The sequence below is a fragment of the Prionailurus viverrinus genome, chromosome A1 (assembly GCF_022837055.1).
Source record: "Prionailurus viverrinus isolate Anna chromosome A1, UM_Priviv_1.0, whole genome shotgun sequence".
Lineage (NCBI taxonomy): Eukaryota > Metazoa > Chordata > Mammalia > Carnivora > Felidae > Prionailurus > Prionailurus viverrinus.
Window position 1 is genome coordinate 143,600,699 of NC_062561.1, and position 19,184 is coordinate 143,619,882.

At 42.1% G+C, this 19,184-nt stretch overlaps 1 protein-coding gene across 1 annotated transcript in view; it reads right to left on the minus strand.

Moving 5' to 3' along the window:
• ARSB (arylsulfatase B) overlaps positions 1-19,184 on the minus strand; it is a 170,395-nt gene that overhangs the window by 126,520 nt on the left and 24,691 nt on the right. The window contains exon 4 of the mRNA XM_047868110.1: positions 15,863-16,070. Within this exon, the coding sequence (XP_047724066.1) occupies positions 15,863-16,070 (208 nt within the window). The remainder of the gene's footprint in view (positions 1-15,862; positions 16,071-19,184) is intronic.

Here is a 19,184-nt window from a genome sequence, read left to right on the forward strand (position 1 = left end):
AAAGGATATTTTTAAAGACCTTAGAAACAACAGCATCCTGACAGACGACGTTAGTAATGGGGGAGGCTACGCAAGTACAGGGGTAGGCGGTATACGGGAAATTTCTGTACCTCCCTCTCAATTTTGCTGCCGACCTAAAATGCTCTACAAAAATATGACAAAATCTTTTTTTTTTTAAAAAGGCTTCTTTTCAGGAAAAGATTATTTCTATTTTATGGAGAAATACTTTACTAATAGGGAACTTGTCCAAAATAAACTTTATCATCTCAAAAAGGAAAAAGATTGCTGGAAATGGATACAGCAGTCTTGAGAGTATCTTTGATCTATATAAATACAAATGATGAAAATTTCAGGGAAAATATTTATGCAATAAGGACATGTTGATCCAGGATCCCCACAATCCTGTTTGTTGTGTGTTGTAACGATACTTCTTCTGACGCTGAGGAGTAAGTGCTATCATATCATAGCAAACAAAGATAGTTTGGGTTTTCCCTATAGTTGGAAAGGCTTTCTTTCCCTCCTAACTCAGTCATGTTGCATTCTGCATTTATGAAATAACAATAGATATGATCAATGTTCTTGCCCCAGTGCCCTTCTGCATGCTGAACTCACTCGACGTATACACTTCAAGTAATGAAACTACCTTCTTTCTTTTTTCTTTTTAACATTCCAACCCCAGATTATGCAACCAAGTTATCTCTTTCAGAGGCGTCACTGGGAGGCAATACCCTTATTTCAGTGATGCTGTCAATGCTCAAAACTGTTACTGAATTTCCTTCAAAGTCAGTTGATGAGTCTCCTTAGCACAATGACCCCAGCTCCTGCTTTGTAGAACCTGACAGTCTACTCTGTGCTTTCCCATCTTTGCCGGATCATTAAGAGAGAAGACCTTCAATAAACAATCCCTGGGATACTCCCAAGAGGTAGGAGTTGCTATAATTATGAAGCTACTGTCTAGAGCGGCACTGTCCAATGGAAATATAATCTCAGCCACATAGGCAAAGATTTTCTAGTGGCCACATTTTAAAAAGAAACAGTTAAAATTAATTTTAGTATTTTATTCAACTCAATATATCAAAAATACTATCATTTCAACATGTCATCAATATACAAAATACATTATTTTACAACCTTTTCTTACCAAGTCTTTGAAATTTGGTATTTTACACTTAACAGCACATCTCAATTCAAATTAGCCACATTTTACAGGCACAATAACCACCTGTGGCTAGTGACCACCAGCTGGACAGCACAGATCTAGACTCCCGAATAATGAAAGCCAGTGCACTATTGAGTACTGGATTAACTGAAGGCTTCTTGACTTTTCTTAAACCCTTGAACTTGTGAGTAGATGACCATGATACAAGAAAGATGTTTATAACCCTGGGCAGAGTTTGGTATGAAAGAAAATCTCCTAACAATGGATGCCAGAAAACATGGAAATTAAAAGAGAAATGGTAAACACAGGTCCAGAGGCTCTTTCATCCACCAACAAGTCTGCCTCTGGTTAGCCTCTGACGCTATTCTAGCTTGGACAGGCTACATATGGTCTTTTCTCAAAGCTGGGAAAAGCCAGAGACAGCTTTGCAAGGGAGGGGTGCCCTTTGCCTAGCAAAAGCAGAACTCGTGATCGATCTAAGTTATCTAATGATTCACAACTCAAACATACTGAAAACAAAGGACTAGCATGGGGCCATAGGCCTGGGGAGCACAGGGAGCCAGAGGGGCTGGAGAAGCAGAGACTGGAATGTGGTAGGGCTTAGGACCAGCAGGTGAGGAAGAAAAGAAAACCAAAGACTCAGGAAGTGCCTCTGAAGACCCTTCATTCCATCTATTATCCTAGGAGACCAAGGCAGCCAGGCCTCCCTGCGTTCTCAGCAAGAGTACAGATTCCACGCCCTGACCTAAGCACAGAGATATTTCATGTCTGTTGTGTGGGACAGAGGCAAATCCTATAAGGTTCCCCTCCCCCTTAGCGCTAACCACCATCAAGAGTTGCCATCACATCGGATATGCAGTGTCAGAGAGCCTGGGCCTCCAGCTGGCATTCTCAACAGCTAAGCAGAACCCTCAGCCGGGTGGCCCTACCTCCCACATGACTCAAGAGGAACCCCAGCTCCTGCCTCAAGCTCTAAGTAAGGATTACTGGGCAATATTGGGGGGGGGGGGGATGAATGGAGTTGATTCTTTACAGAATTTTTAATTCTTCCATTAAAGGATCAGGAGAAACGAGTAGAAACCTGAGATTTTGGACTTTAAAAGTTCCATAAATTGTATTCTGTTCCAACATTTGCCCTTATTTGTTTTAATAAGTGTTCTAAATTATTAACCAATTAAGTTGCTTATTTTTTCTTCCATACATGCAAGCAAAATTAACATTTCAAGAAGGTATGTCCTGTTACACTATGGTTTTTATGTATCCCTTTGGACACCAATGGTAAGCCTGGGCTGGCCTAGTCACCAAGCCCACAACACATCTTGGCGCCCCTCTTCCTGCATGTCTGCTCATGCCTCTCCGTGCCCAAAATGTCCTTCCCACTCTTTCCTTTCACCTACTGATAATTCCCTGATCATTCAAGCACCGTTTAATTCTTATCCCATTTCTTCTATGAAGCCACTCCTGACACTCCCTCCCCCACTGCCATCCAGAGGCTCACTCCTCCAAGCTTCATCTCTCTATCTGTTCTACCCACATGACCTAGAAAGATGGCCTGTGCTGTTATATCTAGAACTCATGCACACGTCTCCACCTGCAAGCATTTCATGAGTTCCACGCTAGATACTGAGCTGGACTAGTGGCTCCACATACTTGTTGTCCTCCTCCTGACCACCCACAGGCTACGTATTTCTTCTACACGAAGTGATTTCCAGCCTGGAGGTCGCAGAATAAACACAAGTCCTTCTAGGAGATGCGTCAGAGCTGCGGACGTGTGAAAGGGCTTTTTGAAACCATGTAGGTGCCTGACCCCCTCCCCATTCCCAATCCCAGGGGAATCTGAATTAAAGACCATTCCCATCGCAGTAGGTGTTCTTTAAGAGAGACCATATCGGGGCGCCTGGGTGGCGCAGTCGGTTAAGCGTCCGACTTCAGCCAGGTCACGATCTCGCGGTCCGGGAGTTTGAGCCCCGCGTCAGGCTCTGGGCTGATGGCTCAGGGCCTGGAGCCTGTTTCCGATTCTGTGTCTCCCTCTCTCTCTGCCCCTCCCCCGTTCGTGCTCTGTCTCTCTCTGTCCCAAAAATAAATAAACGTTGAAAAAAAAAATTTTTATAAAAAAAAAAAAAGAGAGACCATATCTTGGGGCATCTGGGTGGCTCAGTCAGTTAACCATCCAACTTTGGTTCAGGTCACCATCTCAAGGTTCACAGGTTCGGGCCCCGCGTCAAGCTCTGCTGACAGCTCCAAGCCTGCTTCAGATTCTATGTCTCCCTCTCTCTCTGTGCCTTCCCTGCTCTGTGCTCACATCAAACAAAATAGAGAGAGAGAGAGACCATATCTTACCTTCAGGTCTCCAGTACATTATCTCTAGGACCAGTACATTGTCTCAAATGAAAAATAGTCACCATGCTTTCTAATTGACTAATTCTTGTAACCAAAAAGCAACCTGATCTCTCCACCTGGTCGACCTGCTGATGACCACAATCTGCCACAGGCACGACTCATGCCACTCCTTCAGGGAGTTCACCAATGTGAACTCTGTGTACTGCACATAGGGCACTCCTGGACATGGGACTGTCAATGCCAACCCCCCGCCCCCCCCCCTGCCCCCCCATGCAGCCTGTTCTATTACCTGCAGATCTGAGAAGCACTTTCTAACATCAAATACGACACCAAAGTGGGATTTTAAAGTGGCTCCACAAAGCTGGTATTCTCAGTCCAAACACAGTACCCCCTTCTCCCCCTCACCCCCATTTCTGTTACACTTTTGACTGATTTGTGTGTGTGTCTGTCTGTCAGAATGTGTTACCAGATCACAAAGTGTTTGAGGACAGAGGTCCAGCTTTTTTTTTTTTTTTTTTGGTAGTCTCTATAGGCATGGATGTCATTTTTAAGGCATGTTCAAATTTTTGAGACAATCTTTATTTTTTAAAAAATCCACACAAGTAGGAAAGTACTCTGGGATGGAAATGATAAAAAAAAAAATCACTGTACTTGAAACAGTCATCTTAGAGGAGGTTGATTAGATGTGGCCCATACTGTGAGAGAAAAATAGAGAAGAGATCCCAGAGATTACAGTTGGTTAAGAGTGAAAACTGCCAGAAAGAAATAAACCTGTGGTGCCAATAATCTCTGAAATATTTTCTCATTAAGAAAACATGAAAAAAGAGCCCCACAAGGTTAAGGGTTGTTCTGTAAGAAGGGAACAAACCTGGAAGGCAGAATTTCTGTATACCACGCTTTGTTGGTGCTTTGTACCTAACTGCCAAAGTCAGCAAGAGAGGTGATTGAGGTTTGTTCGAATATGTTTTTATTATTGTTTTTAGGCCTGGCAGGAGGATCTCATGCTTCTGAAAGCAGAGGCCATGCAGCCTGTCTGAGGCCAAGCACAGCGGGGCCATCTCCCACACAGAGCTTGGGCCCCGGTTCCCAGGCCCTGGCAGACAAGCAAGTCTCCATAACCCCGGGAAGGAAAGACAAGAGACTGTCCTCCGCTAAGAAAGGCCCTCAGACCAAGTTAGAGAAGCACAGCTGTCACTGTATAAAGCCAGAGTGGGGAGGAACTGAGACAGAGCACAGGCAAAAGCCCCGGAGCTCCCCATATTTTGAGTAAATGCCTCTTTTCAAATACAGTCCACACGCACGCATAGCAGTTTCCACCGCCTCCCGGAAGACCCCACGCGTGCAGAATAAAATGGGGAAGAATCAGACTGTTTGCGCTCTTTAGCAGTGAAAAGTTAGCCACGTTCCTTTTGGTTGTTGTTTTCTTAAACTCCTCCAGAGTAAACCCCCACGTTTATATTCTGGAAGATGCAAAATATAAAACTTACACAGCTTTTGTTTTTCAACTGAAATTATTGGCCCGCCCCTGAAACCTAAATTTGTATCTTCCATCTATTATTACCGACATTGGTTAAAAAAAATTCTAGACCAAAAATATGTGAAATGCAATCTACTTTAGGGGTGCCTGGGTGGCTTGGTCAGTTAAGCGTCTGACTTCCACTCAGGTAGTGATCTCATAGTCTGTGGGTTCGAGCCCTGTGTCAGGCTCTGTGCTGGCAGCTCAGATCCCGGAGCCTGCTTCAGATTCTGTGTCTCCCTCTCTCTCTGCCCCTCTCCCGACTTCTGCTCTGTCTCTCTCTCAAAAAATAAACATTAAAAAAAAAAAAAAAAACTTAAAAAAAAAAAGAAAAGAAATACAATCTACTTTCTGGGGATTCATAAACTAATCATTCCTAAACCATTCCGTCCCCTCTTTCACCCTCCAGCTGCCTGCTGTGTATTTGTCTCCACAGCTTGCGGTGACCTGACTGTATATCAGCCCCTTCCTCCTGCTGATTGTGGTTCCCACATGACTGTTTCCATACAGAGCCTGCTTTCACCTTGCTTTATCCTCCAGAGCAGCCTGTCCACCTAACACTCCTCTCCCCTTCCCGGGGAGTTTTGCCTCCAACGAGTTTGGAGAGGAGTATCATATAAGAAATGGATCCATCTTAAACGTGGCCTCCAAAAATGGAATGAAAAAAATAAGGAGAAAGTAAATCCAAACCAATTGGAAAGCTTCTTGCAGTTTAGTCAATAAATATGCTCAGTTCACGATGCATCTTCCATTACTCATAAACTCAGGGAAAGAAAGCTTCTCGTAGAAGTACGAAAATAGGGGCACCTGGGTGGTGCAACTGGTTAGCCTTCCAACTCTTAATCTTGGCTCAGATCATGATCTCACAGTTTGTGAGTCTGAGCCCCACATCAGGCTCTGCAGTGATGGTGCGGAGCCTGCTTGGGATTCTGTGTCTCCTTCTCTCTACCCCTCCCCCACTTGTGCACGCTTGCTGGCTCTCTCTCCCTCTCTCAAAATAAATAAATAAACTTAAAAAACATTTTTTAAGTATAAAGATTACTTCATGTTTTTCAAGCTAAAAAGCTCAAATGTCAATAATAGAGTATTATATTATAGCATATAATAAGCAGTATAATAAAACTTTGAATATCTATCCGATAAACTTAGGGAATAAGAAGCATCTTTGCCTTAGACTCTGAGCTTATGGGTTTAATGGTTTGTCACAGAGAATACAAACACAAGATCGTTCTGGGGGACTTTAAAATGTATTGGTTGGGGCGCCTGGGTGGCTCAGTCGGTTAAGCATCCGACTTCAGCTCAGGTCACGATCTCACGGTCCGTGAGTTCAAGCCCCACGTCGGGCTCTGGGCTGATGGCTCAGAGCCTGGAGCCTGCTTCGGATTCTGTGTCTCCCTCTCTCTCTGCCCCTCCCCCGTTCATGCTCTGTCTCTCTCTGTCCCAAAAATAAATAAACGTTAAAAAAATAAATTTTAAAACGTATTGGTTATCATTTTTCTCTCAATAAAATAATCAACAAATCTATATGATTATTACTATTGTTAATAATACTTTCAGGTGATCCAACACGCTTTGAACATGGACATTAACATATCAAGTCCAAAGAGGTATAATGGATTAATGACTTCTGGCTGGGGAAAAGATCATGCTAGTCTCATAGTTTTGAACCATGTGTTCTTATTTCCCTCTGTGGTAGATGTGTTCAATAAAGGGATAATTACAAAGAGAAAGGGGCGCCTGAGTGGCTCAGTCAGTTGAGTCACCGATTTCGGCTCAGGTCATGATCTCACGGTTTGTGGGTTCAAGCCCCGCGTCAGGCTCTGTGCTGACAGCTCAGAGCCTGGAGCCTGCTTTGGAGTCTGTGTCTCCCTCTCTCTGCCCCTCCTCACTCATGCTCTGTCTGTGTCTCAGAAATAAATAAACATTAAAAAATTTAAAAAAAAAAAAAAAGAATTACAAAGAGAAAGACAGAGTGGACACACTGTATGACTTATCCCCTCAGCAGGTTTTCGTTCGCTTTGTCAGAAATGGATTTAAGTGTTCAAAGAACCTAGTGAGATTGGTATGCGAGCAGTCAGATGACTTTATTCCTGGCACAGACTTTCTATAATATTTATAAGTGTGCCAACTGCATAAGCGCATTTGAACTGTGAAGGAGTCCTCCATTTGCCAGTACCAGTCTCTAAGAATATTCAATATATGAGGATGACATGAGATTTATGGGTATTCGTTAAGATTCTTTACTGCTCTGTTTAAGATACTAAATTCCATAGAATTTTGTGAAAGCTCAGGTAATAAATGTTAAAAGTTGAGGCTCTGTAATACGTTGCGCTGTTCAAGTAGAAACGTTCTGTTGAACTGGCTCCCGGCAGTGTTCCTCAATGGTGGCACTGCTGACGCCCGTGTCAGGACACTTCTCCACCATGCGTGGCTGGCCTCGGCACCGCAGGGGCCTGTCCTTCAGACAACTTCACCTTCAAGTCATGGTGACAACCACAACCGTCTCTGCACATTTCTAAACACTGTTGCAGAGCCCCAGCCCAGTCTCAAGTGACCCACAGACCTACTGCTATGGGGACCACGTGGGCACTCTGGCCACTCCCCCAGCTCTCTGAAAATGCATCCCACTGCCAACAAAAGGGACGTCTCCATCCAAGGCTGTTGCCGACGCTGGCAAAAGGTCTGAAAACACAGAATGACAGAACGATCGACTCTCCCAGTAACAAGAACTCTTAAGATAACTGGTCCAAGCTCTCCTGCGTATTTCTTCAATCTGCCCTTTCATCACTGTCAATTTCCCCTGCCTTTCTTCAGCGCCTCCTAATCCTCCAACCTCCTTCACTGTCACAGCCTCCTAAAAGGTATGCCTGCCTCCAACTATGCTCCACATCAATCTTAAAATGAAAATCTGATCCTGCTTCAAACCTGTCAATGCCTCCCTACAGCTTTCAATGTACCTTTGAGATTCCTTCCTGCAGATGCACGGACTCCCCTGCCATGTTCTCCAGCCTCACCCCTGGCCGTTCTCCATCCTGCACTCTGGGCTCTAGCCCCACTGAACCTCCTACAGAACTGCTCTCTCCTCTCTGCCCTTCTTCATGTTTCTCTTTCAGAGCTGAGTATGCTGTCCAATCCCTTTCCCACCTGCACACTGTTTATCGGGCCAACTCACTCCCAACCTTTAAATCTCAGAAAGCCTTCCCAGATCCCTGGCTCTGGTCGGCACTCCTACATTGTACACACAATACTGTGGCTGCATCAAAACACACTTCCGCTGCATCATGATGATACATTTGCTTGTCTGCCTCGCTAGACTGAGCTTCCCAAGGCCTGGCATTACATCCTGTTTATCTTTCTATCTACAATAAGAGACGGAGTGAATAAATGAATGATCAGCCAACCTGCATTCACTAGATAATGTAACTGAGGCTACAGTCTACGTAACTAACTGGCAGGAAAGCTGATCATATCCTATCAGAGAGGGATTCGAAGGGTCATCTTTGTACAAAGATAACAGAGTATTATGTTTGTAATGAGACAAGCAGTTTTGTTAACAGCAAGAATAATCACACATTGTAAAAAGAGTGGCATTAATCTATCAAGGTTGTAATTATATGTAGTAAGGGCACGGGGCCATTGTGCACCTGGGTGGCTCAGCTGGTTGAGTGACCAACTCTTGGTTTCAGCTCAGGTCATGATCTCACATTTCATGAGTTCAAGCAGTGAATCAGGCTCTGCGCTGACAACACAGAGCCTGCTTGGGATTCTGTGTCTCCCTCTCTCTCTGCGCCTCGCTCTCGCTCTCTCTGTCTCTCTCTCAAAATAAACTTTGAAAAATTGTTTAAAAATATGTGTAGGTAAGGAAAAAAAATAAAATAAAGTGTCCAGGAGTGCCTGGGTGGCTTAGTCAGTTAAGCATCCAACTTCAGCACAGGTCATGATCTCCCGGCTCGGGAGTTCGAGTTCCACGTCGAGCTCTGTGCTGACAGCTCAGAGCCTGGAGCCTGCTTCGGATTCTGCGTCTCCCTCTCTCTCTGCCCCTCCCCTGCTCACACTCTACCTCTGTCTCTCTCTCTCAGTCTCTCAAAAATAAATAAACATTAAAAAAAATTTTTTTAAAGATGTTTTCTTCTTAAAATAAAATATCCATTTCAGCAACATTTTAGTACAGTCACAATGTCATGCACCCATGTCCTCAGAGATTGCATTTTTAAACAAACTCCCCACTGCTTCAGGTGGTCCCCAGGTGGCAAACTAAGAACAACCACCTCAAGTGTTCTGATAATGACAATAAAGAATGAGAAGCTTTGTGGATCACCCTCAGATTATAAAAGGAGATTTAAGAAAAAAAAGTTAGCTTTCCCAAACATCTAAACCTAAAAAACATATGCCTTTGCCTCTCTCTTTCACTAAATGAAGCTAGTTTATTTCAGTGTTTTTTTTTTAAGTTTATTTCTTTATTTTGAGAGAGAGAGAGAGCAAGAGCACACAAGTAGGGGAGGGGCAGAGAGAAGAAAAGACAGAATCCCAAACAGGCTCTACACCATCAGCACAGAGCCCAATGTGGGGCTTGAACTCACCAACCATGAGATCATGACCTGAGCCAAGATCAAGAGTTGGACGCTTAACCAACTGAGCCACCCAGACACCCCTTCCCTTTTATCAACTCTCTCTCTCTCTCTGTCTCTGTCTCTGTCTCTCTCTCTGTTTTGGTCTCTCCCTATCTGTCTCCTTCTTTTTTTTTTTTTTTTTTTAATTTTTTTTTTCAACGTTTATTTATTTTTGGGACAGAGAGAGACAGAGCATGAACGGGGGAGGGGCAGAGAGAGAGGGAGACACAGAATCGGAAGCAGGCTCCAGGCTCTGAGCCGTCAGCCCAGAGCCTGATGCGGAGCTCGAACTCACGGACCGTGAGATCGTGACCTGGCTGAAGTCGGACGCTTAACCGACTGCGCCACCCAGGCGCCCCTCCCTATCTGTCTCCTTCTTGACACCTGCCCTGTACCTAGTCTGCTCTAAGATTTTTCTTTTTTTTATTAAAAAAAAATTTTTTTTTACATGTATTTATTTTTGAGAGACAGACAGAGACAGAGCACAAGTGGGGGAGGGACAGAGATAGAAGGAGACACAGAATCAGAAGCAGGCTGCAGGCTCTGAGCTGTCAGCGCAGAGCCCAATGTGGGGCTTGAACTCACGAACCATGAGATCATGACCTGAGCCAAGATCACGAGTCAGATGCTTAACCAACTGCACCACCCAGGCACCCCTATTTCAGGGTTTCTTATACTAATGGATTCAATGTTTATTTGTTTGGATGTACCCAGTATTTTGATGCCTACAAAGTAGGGCAGTGCTAAGCAAAGTCAAGTAGGAAATCTGGAAGAAATGAATCACCACTCTAAAATCAGCCAGACCCAGGCCCTGTTTCCTTGGGTTTTAATCACATTATTATAGCACAATATTAAATTTTACTTCAGGCAATGAAACTGTCAGTGAACACAGAAAAAGTCTCCAGAGGAAGAAGTGCAGTAAGGTTTCTCCTTATAGTCAAACTCTCATCAATATGTAAGTGAAACTGGTTATTCTGTTAAGAGTTAATATAAATATATAATAGTTGCATGAAGATGTTAAGATCCATCACCGCTTTCTCTTCAAGGCTTTAGAATCAGTTTCCCTAGTTTTAACTCATGATCTAGTCCCTCCAGAGTTGACTCTAATTTTAGCTCATTTTACTCCGGGTCAGACTTCGGTGAAGATTCCTGGAGTTTAGCAACTATAAAGATCAGCATGGTGATAGAAGCCCAGGTTAAAATGGTATCTTCTTATCAGCCACTAGCACGGCTTCTCTTAAGTGATATCCTACTAAAATAACAGACACAGAACACGAGGAGTAATAGCATGTTGTGATGAGTTAGAATAAGATGCAAACTTCTCACAATGTGAGAAACCAGGACTGACTGACAACCCGCTGTACCCAAGAGAATCTCGGAGACATTTCCACAATCAGTAAGGCCAAAGAAGCTGGGCTGAAGACACGAGGGCTGGCAAACCCTGTCTGCCTCATGACACAGAGCCAGTCCACCTACCTGAAAAGAGGAGGAAGGCAGCCTGGGAGGGGACCGCACTAATTTTTTATGTGATCAGAGAATTATTACTTCCTCCCTTTCTCATATGCAGTTACAGGTCACATGTCCCAGAAAACAATGAGTAGGAGAAGAAAAGCGTCTGACAGTGGGGCACACTGTATCCTGGGAAATGCCCCTGAAGTAAAGTCCTGAAGGTGTGGAGATAGAAAAAACAGAAATATCCTTCTCACAGTTCTGGAGGCTGGAAAGACCAAGATCAAGGCACCAGTGTGGTCACCTGGTGAAGGCCCTCTTGCTGGTTCACAGCTGGTTTCCTCTTGCTGTGTCTCCGCATGGAGGAAGAGGCTAGGGACCTCTCTGGGGTGGCTTCTATAAAAGTACAAATCCCATTCATGAGGGCTCTACCCTTCCTTGTAACCCAACCACCTCCCAAAGGCCCACCTTCTAACCATCACATGTGAATTCTGGGTAGACACATTCAGACCATAAGAGTAGCTTTGGACAAATCACTTATCCATTTTAAATTCTGGTTTCTTCACTTACAAAATGGGGATAAAGAAACCTACTTTGCGAGGTCGCTTTGAGCTTTAATGCTAACAACATGACCAACGATGAGAAAGTAGAGGGAAGGCTCTAGAACAGGGCCTGAGCATGCAGTAAATATTTAACAAACAGTAGTCATTATTATTACTAATGAGCTTTGAAGAAAAGGGAAGTGACTGAGGCAAAGAAAGGACCACAGGAAACTAAAAACACAACCAATAATAATCAACATTGGGGAATCTAAAGAACAGAAGCTGAGATGCAACAATGTCTAACTGGTGTTTGCAGGGGAGATCCAGAAGACTGAGAAAAGGGACAGAAAACTGAAAATAATGACAAAAAAGCTGAATCAGTGATTCAACCTATTAATTGAAGCTATTTTTTGACAAATAAATCTAGCAGAACAAAAGCAATAAGCTAAAATATGCACAAGGAAAACTTCCAGAGTGAAAAATAATCCCAGCATGCAGATCAAAGGGCTCATATATTTCAAGCAAAATTAATTTTTAAATATTTTAAAGACCTACACCTACATGTAATTCAGCAAAAAATTTAAACTATGGAGAAAATTAAAAAAAAAAAAATCCTCCAAAAAAGGTTCCAGGGACCAGCTGAACCAGAGAGATCTTTCAAACAATCTGTAACCTGTTCCAGAGCATTAAAAAAAAAAAAATAAAGGAAAAACCATCCAAATTATTTTGTGAAGTGAGCACAACTGAGACAACAAAACTGACAGGGTAGAGAAGAAGCCACCAACCCCACTTTCACTTCTGAATTGATATAAAAGTCCTAAATAAAACCCTAGCAAACTGAATTCAGCAGTCTAATAAAAATTTATATACACATGATCACATTGGATTTAGCCCCAAAAAGCAAAGACGACCCCAGATCAATTCATCCATTAACATACCATAGTGTTAAAATATAAGGCAGCCTCGGGGCGCCTGGGTGGCTCAGTCGGTTAAGCCTCCGACCTCAGCTCAGGTCACGATCTCACGGTCCGTGAGTTCGAGCCCCGCGTCGGGTTCTGGACTGATGGCTCGGAGCCTGGAGCCTGCTTCCGATTCTGTGTCTCCCTCTCTCTCTGCCCCTCCCCCATTCATGCTCTGTCTCTCTCTGTCTCAAAAATAAATAAACGTTGAAAATATATATATAAGGCAGCCTTATTATAAGGTAATCCCCATTATTTCATCACAAAGTTTCCAAAAAAATTTTTTGGCAACTTGAATAAGTAATACGTTGTGGGTGTTTATGAAATGATCAACTATTTAAAATTTAATTATGTAAACACATTTGAAATCATATAATAAAAGATCTTCAAATACTGCTTTTTCCAACTGCCACATATCATGAAAAAATATTATTACACCTCTTCCCATGAATACTTGACAGCAATATCCATTGTCACAGGAGCCACTCTGAGATATTTAAGTTTTCCAGAGGAAAACTTCTGTCTGAGCACTTTTCTCTCTACATATGATAAGATTAATCCATATATATTTTCATGTCAAGAAATCATTTATCCTTAAATTGTATAATTAAGATCTCTACAACAAAGGCTTGTTTTATAAACTTATAACTTTCAGTTCTTACAAGTGTGAGGTCATTTCCCGGGAATAATTACTAAATGGTATTAAATGCCTTGGCCTCCTTTTTTTATTGATTCTTTCTAGTGACCTCCATAAGCATTCAATTCCAGAGCTGATTAAAGTGCTTTACCAGGCTGTTCAAAATAAAGTAAACTGAGAACACTCTCAAGTATAAGATGTCTCCCCTTTTTCTGAAAAGGGTAAATTTGGGGGGTTGAGGGGGCGACACATGTTATCCTATGGTCAACCCTTTTCACAGGAGGGCATACTTCGAAAATGAGAGTACTATTTGTATAGCACTAAAGCAACTGAACAACACTACTCCTGGCCATGCCCAGCTTCCTCAACGGATCAATACTGCAACAAACCATGGGGAAAGATCTGCTATATCATGAGGTCCAATAAGAACATCCAGGTCATCATCTGCATCATCTCAGAGGCAGGAGCCTGCAGTGGAGCCAAAAAGGTTGCTGCCTGGCTCTGCCTGGCCGTGTGGCCTTGGGGAGGTTACTTGGCCTCTCTGTGCTTCAGTTCTCACATCAGCATGATGGAATAATAACAGTCCCCAGAGAACTATTGTAAGGATTAACTGAGCTAACTCATATAAAGCACTTTGAACTCTGTCCTACACATAGTAAGCCCTCAATAAATGCCAGATTCAATACCAATGCCTAGTTAAAAGCAATACAAAACTCGGGCACCTGGGTGGCTCGGTCGGTTGGGCGTCCGACTTCGGCTCAGGTCATGATCTCGCAGTCCGTCAGTTCGAGCCCCGCATCGGGCTCTGTGGTGACAGCTCAGAGCCTGGAGCCTGTTTCAGATTCTGTGTCTCCCTCTCTCTCTGACCCTCCCCCGTTCATGCTCTGTCTGTCTCAAAAATAAATAAAAACGTAAAAAAAAAAAAAAGGTGGAATCTCTGATTTAAAAAAAAAAAAGCAATACAAAACTGCTCTTTAAAAAAACTGTAAAAAAAAAAAAACTGCGAATAGAATACCCAGATTAATTCCTCAACGTGTCACTTTGCACACCTCACATAGTCACTGTACAGTAAAAAATCACCAGAATACAAGTCCTGTCCTCACCCTTGGGAGTTTCCAATCAAATTTTTAGGTTTCAGCCAAGGATCACCAGGGATTCAACAAAGCCTCTTTCATGAAAGACAGCCCAAAAAAGATACAAATGACCTTAGAAGGAAGAGATGTAATGGTGGGAGTACAAGCAAACTTAAAAATATATGTACGGGTTCACATATATACGCATATACAAATATATGTAGGTTTATACACATATCTACATACACACTCACACCTACATAAAACCCATGGGGGAAAGGAAGGAAAAAAAAAAAAAGAGGTTAGAGTGGGAGAGAGCCAAAACATAAGAGACTGTTAAAAACTGAGAACAAACTGAGGGTTGATGGGGGGTGGGAGGGAGGGGAGGGTGGGTGATGGGTATTGAGGAGGGCACCTTTTGGGATGAGCACTGGGTGTTGCATGGAAACCAATTTGACAATAAATTTCATATATTAAAAAAATAATAATAATAAATAAATAAATAAAATGAATAGTTAAAAGCATAGGCTTTGGTGAAGGAAATTATTACATATAAAGTAAAAACAGAACTTTATAAAACAGGAATTATCAGAAAATAAGAAAGAGTTCTTAATGATTTAAAAAATGTGGTGGCTGCAACGCATTTAATAGAAAAGGTTACAAAATAATGATAAGGAAATTTCCCAAATAGTAGAAGAAAAATAAAGAAAATAGCAGAGAAAAAAAAACTAAGAAAATTAGAGTATTGATCCAATATCGAAATAACAGGAGTTTTATAAAGAAAGAATAGGAGAAAGGTAGGCTGAAGGGCCAAAAAATTCTGAAATAAATAATACAAGAAAACTTCCCATAAAAAAAGCATCTTCACTTTCAGATACAAAGTGCTCTCTGAGTACTCAGCATGATGGACAAACCAAGATCTATTACAATAGCACATTGTAGGGAAATTTTAGAAAACCATGTCTAAGAAGAGGGAGGAAAAATCACATATATAGCAGATGAGGAATCAGAAAAGCATTGCCATAATGAAAACTATTTTCAAAAACCTTTTTTTTTTCTGCAATCAACATGTATGAATTTTATTGTCAGAAAACAATCTTAATACAAAAAAAAAAATCCATACTTGGAGACTTTAGCCTAGATTTAAATGGCTCCATTTCTAATCTGTCTTCTTAATGCCACAATCTGTCTCTACACTGATACAGAACTGCTCTTGTCAGAAGTTCTATTCACAGAGGATGCCCAGGCTGGAGAGACCGCCTGAGAACAAGCCACTCCAGGAATCCAGTACCCAGCTGCCCTGCATATGAGTGATGTCCGCTCATACTTACTCAGGTGGTGAGAGCTTGCTTTCAAGCATTCTCCCAGAATATTTTGACATCTGAAGGAAGAGGGGGAAGACCCATAATTCTTTCCTTAGACCCATTTTTCTACCCATTATTATCATGTCTCCGTTCTTGCAGTTAACATTTATTTTAATAAGGTACTGCTAAATGCTCCAATTTGTCTTCATTCCATTTATCGAACACCATGTCCTCGGCTTTGCCAAGAGACGATTTTCCTATTGACAGACTTACCTGTGGAGAAGATGAACACCGTGTTGTTCCAGAGCCCGTGGCTTTTTAAGGCTGCTGTGACATTTCCCACTGCTTCATCCATAAGAGACACCATTCCTGCATAGTAATGCCTATTCTTATCTTGGATAAAGTCGTAGGGTTTCAGGTACTCCTCAGGGACCTGAAGGGGTTCGTGGACAGACTGAAGAGCAAGGTAGAGAAACAGAGGCTGGAAAGAAAGTTTGTGCAAATCAGTTGAGAGGGCATGGAAACATTAAATACAGAGACAGAAGTCCAGATTTATCAGTCAATAAAAGTAATATTAAGACAACCCACAGAATGGCTTGAAAATATTTGTAAATCATACATCTGATAAAGGACTTGTACCCCGAATATACAGAAAACTCTTACAACTCAATAATAAAAGGCAATTAACCTATTAGAAGATGGGCAAAAAATGAATGGACATTTCTTCAAAGAAGACATGCAAATGGCCAATAAGCACCTGAAAAGATACTCAAAAGATGCCAGGAGCTGTAGGGAGTGGGGGTGGGGGGGAGAGGAATGGGGAGTGATTGCTAATAGGTATGAGGTTTCTTTTTGGAATGATGAAAATGTTTTAACTTCAGATTGTCATGATGTTTGCACATCTCTGTGCATTTACTATTGAAATGTATACTTTAATTGGGTGAATTTTATGGTATGTGAAATATTAACATCAATAAAGATGTTAAAAATGCAACAAAAGACACCAGACAAAAAATTCAAAATAAAAGCTTGAGTTCTAAAATGACCTAGAAGACTCTGATCTAAACAAATAATAATAATACCAATAATAACAACTATATATGAAATGTTGTCTATGTGCTAGACATTATGATACTGATTTACATATTCTGTCTCATGTAATACTCAAATCCAGCCTATGTTACACCCATTTCACAGATACGTTAACTGAGGCTCAGAAAGGTTGTATGATTTGTCCATGTTCATATTAATTGCAGAGCAATTTCCTATTGGAATCTCCACTATTATGGTGCAGAGATGTATCAATAGATGCGTTAGCTTTTTGCTTTAGCCAGTAAACAAGTTCCCACCTTTTAAGAGAGAGCTCAGGATTTTTCATAAGAGAAAACAAGTGAACACCATTCCTGGCTAGTCTTTGATCTAAGATCAAACATACGGCCAATTTAATTCCTGGAAACTAAGGAGTGTGATACACTCATTCTAGTTTACCTTTTACACCAATTTATAGCATTTGACATTAGCGGTATTCTAGGTCAGCCTCTCCTTTTTTAATAAACCTTTCTGAAAGCACTCTCTTCTTTGTGCTCCTACAGAATTCCTTGATGAGTTGAAAACAAAGAGACAACAACTGTTCAACCCAAGAATAATAATACAATTCTGTTAAAGTATTTGAGGCATTTCAATCTCATAAATGAATGGGGAAAAGTTACAAAGCAGACTGGGAAGGGGGCTCATATTTCATTCTTCATTACTGTTGATAAATTTTTAAAAATTCTATATTATACAACTTACTGGATAGCCTAAGAAATATACACATATGGAACTCAAAAAGACACCCAAATTTTTTAGTTCAGATCCTTGGAACTTAGAAACACCTTTTCCCCGAAGTCAAAATGTTAAACACAGCTGTTAAATACTGAAATCATCACATTAAGACCTATTTAACGAAGGAAGTGAGGTAGTGAAAGATGCCTATGATAATGTACAACCTATGCTTCATTTGTACATTACTTCTATGGAAAAACATTCCAAATTGCAACTCCAAAGGCCAACGCTCAAATCTTTGACACTGCTTGAGCTCTGCCTCCACTCCCCCTCAATACGCACACTTTCTACTCCAGGCACACATACACCGAAACTTCTGAGTTCTCCCAGACCACAGTGAAGAGAACCCCGGGACATGCCCTGCCCAGGTGGTGAGGAAGGAGCCTGGGCTGAGACGTCTGGAGGGGAACAGATGTGCAGGGACATCGATGACCTCACAGTGTGGTATGAGGGTCTGCTGTTGGAAAAGCTGTCTGGGTCTTTAGCATTAGATCAGACCAACCCCAGCCATCAGCCATGGTCTGGATGAGAACAGGATTAAAATTGGAAGACTACAACAATTTGCAGCCCACATAAAGTTTTTAAAATCAGGAAATATCACATAAAACTCTGTGGTTTTTAAAAAAATTTCCTTGAAAAATCAGAACTCCAACAACTCCATGCCCACGCTCCATCTGGTAACAAATGGCTGGAGCGTGAAATAGAGGCCCTACTCCCAAGTGCGCTCCAATTTCTACAGCTTCCCCACTGTTCTGAGTGGCTTCACTTATTCAGGTTAGCAGCCTGGCCCCTGTAAACACCAGAGTTTGTGACCCTGGTCTAGATTCTCTGGGCAGGGCTGGAGAGATGAGAGAAGGGGCTCACTGCTCAAGGAGACCATGCTCTCGATCAGGTCGTTACCAGCAACATGGCAACCCATCCACATTGGGAAGGAAAAAGGACAGGGGGCAGGTTATCCCCAGCCAGCAAGTGACCTCTAGAAGTGACAGCCAGGGAGGGTGTAGGGAAGAGTTCTTAAGAACACATCAGGGGGCGGAAGTAACGATTCTTGGACCATCATTAGTCTTATAAATATTCAGTATGGAAATCATTCTACTCACAGCAAAACATCACCTGAAAATCTTTCCCACAATTATTCCTTAGGGGGCTAAAGATATGACCATCACCGTTGAGGGCTCAAAGTCATAAAACGGCAGCAATTCCCCCATTTTTCCAGTGGTCAGGCTTCTGTTAGTTCAAACAGAAGGAGCATAAGCTAAGAAGAGGGAGTAAAAAACTTCCTCTGAGGATGAGGCCTGTGACTGTCACAGGCCAGGCAAAGATCTCGCACTACCTCCCAACCACATCCTAATCACTTACAAGTATAGATAAAAGTGTTCCTCGAACAAAGTAAGTTCTCTTTTTTTTTTTCCCATTTCACCAGCAGTAATCTAGGGCCATACAGTGTATGGGCAGACATACACACACATCAACATGTCTCTGGTTCACCAGGAGGAGGCAAAATGGTGTAGAGGGCCACTCCTTTAATAAGGTGAGGCCAGATGCAACACAATTGAGAGTAGTTCCAGCCAATGTTGTAAACATTCAAAAAAAAAAGTTTCAGTGCTCACAAGGTGAACTTTATCCATGAAACAACTCATTCCCCCAAAAGGCTAGGTGCGTAACATTTCAATACTATTTTTAAATGAAAAAAAAAATTCATAGAGTACTCTTCTTTGTACTACACAATAGCCTAGTGGAAAAGATAATTAACTAGGGCTCTAGGGTTGTC